Source organism: Callospermophilus lateralis, chromosome 14 (genome assembly GCF_048772815.1).
Source record: "Callospermophilus lateralis isolate mCalLat2 chromosome 14, mCalLat2.hap1, whole genome shotgun sequence".
Lineage (NCBI taxonomy): Eukaryota > Metazoa > Chordata > Mammalia > Rodentia > Sciuridae > Callospermophilus > Callospermophilus lateralis.
The window spans coordinates 89420274-89430113 of NC_135318.1; the positions used below are offsets into that span (position 1 = coordinate 89420274).

The following is a 9840-nucleotide window of genomic DNA, read 5'->3' on the forward strand; positions in this document are numbered from 1 at the left end:
TTTTTTAATTCTTCCTCCCCATGATTTATTTTTAGAAAGTTGATAAGCTTCCTGCCCTCCTTCCCTTTTTCTCAGGCTACATGTTTATAATCGCAGGGAGCAAGCAATAAATAAAGGAACCAAGTCAACTTCCAGCCTTGGATGCTTTGCAAACTACCATTGGATTCTGGAGAGTATCAACTTGAATGAACATGGACACACAAGGCCAGTTGAGTTCCTGTAAATTTCCCATGACGCAATGAGAGGAGTCCACACCTACTCAAAGGAGTCAATTATAAAAGGCCAAGGGAGCCTGACTCAGGACTGAGCTTCCAGGCAGAGAGGGAGTCATTTGGCGTTTGAGTCGGCAAAGGTACTGTCCTTCCTCCACCGCTGGCTTGGGCTGCTGACGCTCAGACTAACTTCTATAAAACTCGGGCCTCTTCCTTCCTTCTTTTCTTGTCCTTCCCTGGTTTGGTGTGAGGGCTAGAATCACAGTCAGGTTCCAGGAAAAGACTCTTGTTTTACTGATGGGGAACTGAGGGGCAGCCAAACTGATCCCTGGGAGGGCGTCTGAGACCCAGCTGTGTCTTCCTCCGGGAGGGAACCTCAGCTCTCAAAAACTCTAGGAGAAAACTGGAAAGTTTTCCACTCTGTCTCTGCCCTAGATTTGCATTTCATCCTCAGGGGGTTTTTGTCTTAATCCATCTGAGCACTGAGTGTCTATCCTGGCCGTGCACTGGGTTGGGGACAATAGGAATACCAAGAGAAATAGGACATTCTCCAGGGAGCTTCCCCGTTGAGCAGAGGAGGCAGGGGCGTAGGAAAGGACGCAGGAGCCTGAGAAGAACGGGGGAAACCTGGCGGCCAGCTCCCCACCGAGGGCCAGGGCCGGAGGCTGGTTGGCTGACGGCACCCTGTTCTCTGTTGCAGAAGTCAGCATGGCCAAAGTCCCTGACCTGTTCGAAGACCTGAAGGACTGCTACAGGTAAGAAGCAGGTCCCGGGAGCACCACGCTCCCAGGAGATGAGTCGGACTCAGAAGGTCAGGGTCGTGGGTTTTCCCCCGATATGTGGACGCTAGAGAGAAAAGAGGAAAGGAAAGTAGGTGGAGGATCTCATGAAAATCAAAGGGGGATCAGACGAGCAGAGGAAAGAGAAGGAGGGAGGAAGGAGGAGAAGAGGGAAAAAGGAAGCACTGGAGTGGTACTGGCCAAATATTATGGTTATATTGTGTGCATTTAAGAATATGTGACAGCAACTCCCGTCATTATACATACCAATAAAAAACAGGAAAAAAAAAATATGTCCTACCTCTTGTGATTTCATGAGGGGTTCAAGGCTTACTAGACTCCAGGTAGGTGTTACATGGGGCCAACAGACAGAGGCTATGGAGAGGCACTCTGGCCCTGAACTCAGAGCCGATTCAGAGAAGACCCAGGGGAAACTAAGCCTCTAGCGTGTTAAACTAAAATTACATTGGCTGGCAGATGGACACTTTAGAAAAGTCATCTTTAGCTGGGTGCCGTGGTGCACACCGGTAATCCCGGAGGCTCAGGAGGCTGAGGCAGGAAGATCTCCAGTTTGAAGCCAGCCTCAGCAATTCAGCGACACTCTAAGCAACTTAGTGAGACCCTGTGTCAAAATATAAAAATACAAAAGGGCTGGGGATGTGGCTCAGTGTGGGAACGTACCCCTGGGTTCAATCCTGGTACCAAAAAGGAAGTCAGCTTTGAGGCACGCTGGGTCCCTCGGGGTCAGCATCAACTTAGGCCTGGCCTCAGCTGAGCCCCGATACAGTGCACCGTCTGAGAGAGAACCCATTCTCAGGGATTTTGATCTTGATCAGGAGGAGGAGGAAATGGCTGCCCGGCCATTCAAGCACCTGAAGGCACACAGCCAAACCTCATTCCAACACAGAACAAAGATCTCGGTGATCAGAAAGTTAAAATGACGGAGTGTTTCATGATGTTCCCATTACCCAGGGTAAATACAGACACAAACTGGGCTATCAGGTTGTAGCCTGGATGTTTTGCCAAGTTTACATCGTGGGATCTGTTTTAGCAAATACACCAAAGCAGAGGACCTACCTGCTGTTGCAAAAGTTGCTCTTTTCTCTCCAGAAGCTTAAGTCCAACAAAGCTCTCCAAGTCGCTGGCCGAGCCATGTTCATAGGTGAGGCCTAAATCAAGTACGAGGCCTGTTCTAAAGATGATTGATTCCAAATTAGTAAGTAGGAATTGCTGTGTATAGGAGCCCCGTAGAGAACGCCTGATTTTCACGGTAGCGGTCATGGCCGCGTGCGTGTCCTGTTAAAAGAGGATGCCCGGTGAGCCCAGTGAAATGACTGACTTCCTCTTTTTCTTGACAGCGAAGATGAAGACTACAGCTCCACCATGGACCATCTGTCTCTGCATCAGGTGAGCCAGGGCTGTGGTCCTTAGAGCCGATTGTCACCCAGCACTTCCTCCACCTCGGGAGCTCAGCCCTTGCCTGGCTCTACTGGTGGTTGCTGGCATTCTTCACTTTCTCCGGCTTTTCCAGAACAGAGCAGAACTATCCTGAAACCCTGAGCACAAGAGCTCCAGGGCCAGTCTTTAAGCAGTTAGCTGGGCCATCCTGAGACGGCCCCTCTGGCCACTCCACCAGGGGTCTGTCTCCTGACCTGACCTGGTGTGGTCACTCTCTCTCCTGCCAGCTCCAGAGGTGAGAGGCAGCCCCCCCTCCCCCCGGCAGCCGGGTAGAGAAGCAGACAGACTGAGAGAGAAATCTCAAACCCTCGCCCAGAGGTGCTATTTTGTGTGTTGTGGCACCGGCTTTAAAAGCTGTTCCCAGAGGAGTTTGGCCATCCCTGGGCATCTGCGCAGCATGGGTTCCAGGACCCTGCAATCCCAGCATCTTCCGATGTTCAGGACCCTGACAGGGGACAGCTAGTATTTGCAATTCACCTCCACAAATCATCCTCCTGGGTACTCTAGATCATCTCTAAGTTACTTGAGACCCTAACACAATGCAATTGCTATGTAAATCATTGCTAGAGTGCATGGTTTAGGAAATAAAGACGAGGAAAACATCTATTTCTTGTCCAAATATTCTCCACGTGAGGTTGGTTGGCTCTGAGAATACGGAACCCTTGGAAACAGAGGGGACTGTATTTCAAGCACTAACAAGTAGAGGCTTCCCCCCCCCCCCCCCCCCACCCCCCCCCCCCCCCCCCGCACCGGCTGGTAAGGCTGCCCCCTACTGAGATCATTTGTTAATGTAGCACGTGACAACATCTCATTTTCAAGCTGTCAGAGGGATGCAAGTCTTCCCAAGCACAGAGAAAGGAGGTAGGGAGGGAAAGTCCGTGGGGCGTCCCAGACCCACCTGGAGAGCCCCCTCACCAAGTCTGCAGAACGTAGCTCTCTGAAAGGAGTCCCTCTCCACGGCCATCCACAGCCACTCAGTGGCCATTTTTCCTTCTTCAAAGAAATCCTTCTACACCACGAGCTACCACTCACTTGGTGAGACCTGCGTGAACAAGCTGATGTCTCGGAGCACCTCAGAAACCTCGAAGACATCCAAGCTCACCTTCAAGGAGAGCCTGGTGCTGGTGTCTGCCAACGGGAAGACCCTGAAGAAGAGGCGGCTGAGCTTCAATCAGCCCATCTCCGATGACGACCTGGAGGCCATGGCCCACGACCTAGAAGAAGGTAAGGACCCTGCACAAGGTGTCCTCAGCCTCCAGCTGTTAAGAGGTCTGAGTCAAAATAACCAGAGGCAGCCAGGGTTCAGCCTGCTGACCTCCAAAGGAGGGGCAACTGGCCATTCTCCAGGGGGAGAGATCAGCAGTGGCCTGAGGCTGGAATCCTCCCTCCTGGGCTCCTTTCTTGGCCTGTTGTAAACGTCAGCTGACTTTTAGAGTGTTGGGAGAAAGTAGTTCTGTACTGTTAGTGGGTAACCTCTCCTTACCAGCTCTGCCTCCTTACTCTCTGGTACTTATTCTCCCCTGGAGTTCCTACCTCATTTGATTGTAAAGATTAAATGAGTCATCACTCTCAAACTTCTGGACTAGAATAACGTGTGGTGTAGAGTAACCACCCAAGAAATGCTAGCAGTTGTTACTGTCACCACTATCACTACTGCTACCTCTATTAATATGACCAACACCACTCATTTATTAATGTTGCACTCTCTCCTTGCCCTGCAACAACCTCACACCCTCCTTTTACATAGGAGAAAACAGCTCACGGAGATGTGTAGCCTGCCCACACACCTGGACACGGGAAGCCCTCACATCTAACTCAGTTGACTGACATCATCCTGGGTTTCCCCCATGCCTTAATGAAACATAAACAGGATATATATGTTTTTAAGATCATTCCTAAGCAATGATACATGTTCACCTTAGAAGGCTTAAAAATACAAGGAAATAGAAGAAAGAACATGAAAATAACTCACTTCTGCTGCTCAGAATTTATGACTTTGATCTCAGAATGCATTCATTTGAAAACATAGATAGGGACACTGGTGGTCTTCCTGGCCACTTAGAAACCTCCCGACCACCAAAAATGAGCAAGTCACACAAATAACCTCTTTAAAAAAACACAACTCTTGCCTGAGAAATCAGTTTAAAAAGAAACAAATAAGTAGTCACAAGGCTACGCTTAGAATGAAGTCTAGCGCTGACTGACTTCGCATCTCTCTGTTTCCTCCCCGGGACTCAGCTAGGCCTGATGCCCTTCCAGCACCACTGGCTAGGCTCCTGTTAGCATGTTAAGGTGCATGTGTCCTCTGTGTTCATATGTAGACATTATTCTGAAATTGCACTAATGGTTTCAGAGCCCATCAAGCCCCGGTCTGCCTCTCGCCTCCTCCAGAGCAATGTGAGTTACACCTACAAGAGGATCATCCAAAAGGAGTTTGCCCTGAATGACCCCCTCCATCAGAGTATAATCCAAGACCCGACATCTCAGTACCTCAAGGCTATGTCATTAACTGACCAGAACCAGGAAGGTAACAGGCCAAGGTGGGGGGTCGAGGAGGGGAGCACACAGCCTTCTGAAGTGCTGTCTTCTTGGTTCTTACAAATATTCTTTCCCCCTGACTTTAAAGATGAGGAAACTGAGTTTCAGAGTTTTAATGACGTACTCAGATTGAGCCAGACACCGGTGAGGCACAGTCATTCTCCATAGAAAGCCTGACCATCGATTAGGACGCGTCCTGCTGTCTTTGATAACCCAGTTGTGGGGCAAAACAGCCACTAGGCTGTAACTGTGGTCTCAAGAATGAAATTCAAGTGTCCAAAAATTTTTGTCACACAGATTCAAATTCCATGCTAAGCCTGTTTTGTCACAGGATGTGTCATCAGTGTACAAAACTATTTTCAAAGATCCAGAGAGGTGATTTTGCAATAGACATGCAGGGCTCTTTCTGATTGGAAGCACTTTGGTGAACAAGCTTTGGATCTGTGACATTTACAGAGTATTTTGCATTCTGTTTTTTCTACTTAACATTACTCCAATATTTACACATTTGGGCACAGTCTATGTATTTGCCATTTTAGTGCCACCGGGGTATGCAACAGTGCTGCTCTGCGGGGCCAGGTTTGGCTCAGTAGCTCTGTTGCCAACACCGTCATATCTATTACTGACTTCCCCCACCAGGTTATACCCCAAAGTGGGACGCCCAGACCAGAAGGCACAGTGACAGCCTTTACTACACATTGATCACAGGAAAACTGAACTGCTTTTCATATGGTCCAGCTTCCTAAACCCCTCCATTGTAGGTCGTGATGAACTCATGAACTCAGAACTTGCAGGGTCTCATTCCACTCACGTAACATCTACAAGGGGGCCTACAAATGCTCATGGAGTCCCTGAGCAGTGTGTTGACATAGAAAATTCTAAAACCATTAAATATTGACCTGCCTGGAGACCTAATTTCTCTCCCCACCCCCACCCCCAATAAACACATGATCTTATACAAAAACAGTAAATACAATGGGATTGATTTTCTGTTTTGGCTCTTTTCTCTACCAGTGAAATTCGACATGGGTGCCTACATTTCAACAACAGAGGATTCCAAATTTCCAGTGACGCTAAGAATCTCAAAAACGCATCTCTTCGTGAGTGCCCAAGAAGAAGACAAACCTGTGTTGCTCAAGGTCAGTTGTCTTTGTCTGGCTTTGCCCCCTTGACCTCCTGTGGTTTGTAAAGGATCCCAACAGGCAGACACCCCCAGCAGCGTGGCCTGGTCCTCTTTCCTTCCTCCCACAGTTCCTACCTCTCTCCGACTTCTTACCCGTCCTCAGAGGCAACCCCAACAGCATCTGAGAGAGAGAATAGAGGAGGTCAATTGCCTTCTGGCTTCCTATTCCTCTGTCTGGCTGACCCTACTCTGCTCCCAGCCCCGGGCATCTGTTTACTCCATCCACCCTTACTGACAGCCACGGTCCATCCTACATGGTCCTCAGCCTAGAGACAGTGGGGTCTGAGGAACTGAAGGAAGCAACTGAGGTCAGAGAGGACCCATCACCTGCTAAGAGCATGAAGCCGACCGTGGCCTTCTGAGTCCTCCAGTGCCTCTCTATTCCTGGGTGGCACCATCATCCCTCACCCTATCCCCCTCATCCCTGCCACACACCCCGACCCCTAGAGAGAACAGACATATATACCCAGCCCACTGCAGCCACAGAGCTGTTCTCTACTGATACGTAGGCAAGGGTCAAATCCAGCACCTCCTCTCCCCAGCTAGAACTCCTGCCACAGGATCCATTCTAACGAAAACGGTCTCCACAGCCGAGGGCAGCAGCTTCGTCCTTTTTTGTATTCAACAAGTATTGCTGATGGAGCCTTCTGTTTGTTCAGACCTAGCGCCAGCAGCTATGGAGACAGGGTGTGTCAGAGTCCTCAGCCTTTTAGACCTTAGTCTTCTGAGGATCCGAAGAAGCTTAGGTCCCTTGGAGCTGGTGCACTGTGAGAAAGAGGAAGGATGTTCAGAGGCCAGCGCTTGTAGAGCTTGCATTTGGATTTCATTTCAGGGACAGCAAAGGGCCACTGGAGGCGGGTTCAGACAGTGCAGTGCCCCGACCTCACTTAGATCTCTTACGTAAAGAAGACACCAGAAGGCAGGCAGAGGAGAAGGCAAAGAACCCAGTTTGGGGGCTATGACTGTGGTCATGCAGTAGAGCAAAAGAGACGCTGCGAAGAATTAGAATGGGTTCTAGTTAGAGAGATACCCAACAGGAAATAGAAGAGGAACTCCATTTGCTGAGATGACAAAAGGTAGGAGAGGAGTAAATTTGAGAAATAAAATCTTTGCCTACATTGAAAACCCCAAGGGAACCTCAGAGGAATACTTATTTCTATTAGATTTAAAAGAGTAGGGAAGCTGGGTGTGGTAATCCCAGCAGCTCAGGAGACTGAGGCAGGAGGATCAAAGCCAGCCACTGCAAAAGCAAGGCGCTAAGCAACTCAGGGAGACCCTGCCTCTAAATAAAATATAAAACAGGGCTGGGATGTGGCTCAGTGGCCAAGTGTGCCCCTGAGTTCAATCCCTGGTACCCAATAAATAAATAAGTGAGTAGGGAAGAAGTGTCTCAATACGAAAAGTGAAATTCATTTTTCCATGAAAGTACTGCCAGTGTCGGTTCACTCACAGGAGGAGCTCAGTCTAAAGAGATCCTTTTCAAAGGATTCAGTTCCTGGAATAACTGGGAAGGTGTTTGTGTATGTTTAACCTTTAATTTTTTGACTTAAATATGGAAATAAATGTCGTCTAAATGCTAAATGGCCCCCCTAAGGTGTGACTTACACTGTTCCAGGTCACCATGCTCAGAGGGCTAAGAATCCCCGCCGCAGGCCTTTGGTGAAGACAGCAATCAATGCTTCTCCCCGGTTCCCCCGGACACAGTGAGACACTGGTGTCATTGGCGGTCATGACTAATTAAAATTTCTTTCCAATTAACTAAGAAAATCAACTCCTGTGAATAAGTGGGGCCAGGCCTCCGAGAGGCATGTGGAAATGCCTGACTCACGAGCAAATGAATGAAGAAACCACATGGTCACGTTGGAGTCACCGTCCTAGAGGGTTGCTTCCCAGGGAAGCATCTTCCTGTCCTCTAACAGAATTCGGTTCTCTTTATCACAGGAGATGCCAGAGACACCAAAAACCATCACAGGGAGCGACACCAACCTCATCTTCTTCTGGGAAAGTCACAGTGACAAGAACTACTTCACTTCGGCCGCCCATCCCGAGCTGCTTATTGCCACCAAGGAGGACAGTGTGGTGCACATGGCCAGGGGCCTCCCCTCGATGACAGAATTCCAGATCTCGTAAAACCAGCCTCCGCGGTGGGGTGCACTCCTCTGTGAGGTGGTGACAGTCCGTATGTACCGTGTACATGAAGGAGTCGAATTCTTTACTCTCAGTCACGTGCTGAGAATGGGCTGAGCCTTTGTAATTCTAAATGAATGTTTACCCTCTTTGTAAGAGAAGCACTGACATAGGAGGCAATTTGTTAGTTAGAGAACACCCTATACTTTGCAGAGTACCAATCATTTTAATTATTCTTCTTCATAACATTCTTAAGGAGAGCCACAGGGCTACTGACTGTGGCTACCAAAAAAGATTCTACCCACATTACAGATGGGTTAACTAAGGCAGAAGAAAACACAGCAGCACTTGGAATTAGAAGCCACAGACCCAGGACTTCATTCCCTCTATGTCCCTTCTGCTTCCAAGTTGTTATTGGACCCTTCGTCAAATAGGATAAGTTTCTGGGACCTCAGTTTTATTGTTTTCAAGAGAGCAGGAATAGACAGGCACAGTGGCGCACCCCGGTAATCTCAGCCGTTCAGGAGGCTGAGGCAGAAGGATCTCTAGTTCAAGGGCAGCCTCAGCAACTTAGCAAGACCCTGTCTCAAAATGAAATACAAAAGGCTGAGCACGTGGCTCAGTGGTTCAATCTCCAGTACCCTCCCCACCAAAAAAATAGTTAATTAATTAAAAGTTCTTTTAAAGGGGAGGAATAATACCTTTATCTTTCTGTCTCAATGGTTTTTTAATACGAATCAGTGAGTGAGGTCCTTTTTAGTAAACTACCTCTTGAAGCTGGGCTTAAGAAAGAGAGACCTTGGAATGTTATTTATGAAGTATTATTTATATATATGTATGTGTCTATTTATTAACATATTTAAGATAATTATAAGTTATTATTATATTTATGGCCACTCCCTGCTTCCTCGAGGAATCCTCAGCAGCAGCGAAGGTCCTCAGTCTGAGTTAGGTGTGGTTACCTCAGGACGCGCTGGTCCCAGCTGTGCTTTTCATAGCCACACAGCCCTGCATTCTAGTACCTGGGAGCCCTGTAATTATGGTAATAAACTTATATTTATTATCCTGTGTGTGAGAGCTAATAATTAGGCCGGTCTTTCACTCCTCTGCCCTTCGCCTTGCCTGAGCATTCTCTATCTTTCAACCTCACCTGTCATCAAGTCTCACTACGTAAAACAGGAGGAACTCAGCTTTGGCAACCACAAACCCAATGTTACCTAAACTTTTATTTTCAGGACTACAATTGACATTTCTATTGGATTCTAAAAATTGTCATCAAATTATCACCATACTACTACACTATTATCCATAAGAACGATTGATAGCTTATTATCAATCATAATTCAATAAAGCATCAAATTTGATCTGAGACATAGTTGTTATCTTTTTTGTTTTGGTTTTGGGGGACTTTTTGGGGGGGTTGCTTGATTGTCGTTTTCACTACTGTTTTACTGCAAGGTAATTAGGGGCAAATAATAAAGGTTCATGTAAATAACTATATGTAGTGTTACATTAAAAAAAAAAACCAAACCAAGATTCTATA

General features: G+C 47.7%; 1 protein-coding gene across 1 annotated transcript; it reads left to right on the forward strand.

Moving 5' to 3' along the window:
- Positions 1-320: 320 nt before the first annotated feature.
- Il1a (interleukin 1 alpha) lies at positions 321-8300 on the forward strand. The gene is made up of 7 exons (XM_076833531.2): positions 321-352; positions 913-967; positions 2350-2398; positions 3451-3673; positions 4803-4976; positions 6002-6126; positions 8112-8300. The coding sequence occupies exons 2-7, from the start codon at positions 921-923 to the stop codon at positions 8298-8300; spliced, it is 807 nt and encodes a 268-aa protein (XP_076689646.1). The 5' UTR covers positions 321-352; positions 913-920.
- The last annotated feature ends 1540 nt before the right edge of the window (positions 8301-9840 follow it).

Bases quoted from the DNA above. Each gene is read 5' to 3' on its own strand.
- Il1a (XM_076833531.2), top strand. From the start codon at position 921: ATGGCCAAAGTCCCTGACCTGTTCGAAGACCTGAAGGACTGCTACAG. The intron at 968-2,349 runs GTAAGAAGCAGG...TTTTCTTGACAG, and splicing joins GACCTGAAGGACTGCTACAG to CGAAGATGAAGACTACAGCT. The intron at 3,674-4,802 runs GTAAGGACCCTG...TAATGGTTTCAG, and splicing joins GGCCCACGACCTAGAAGAAG to AGCCCATCAAGCCCCGGTCT.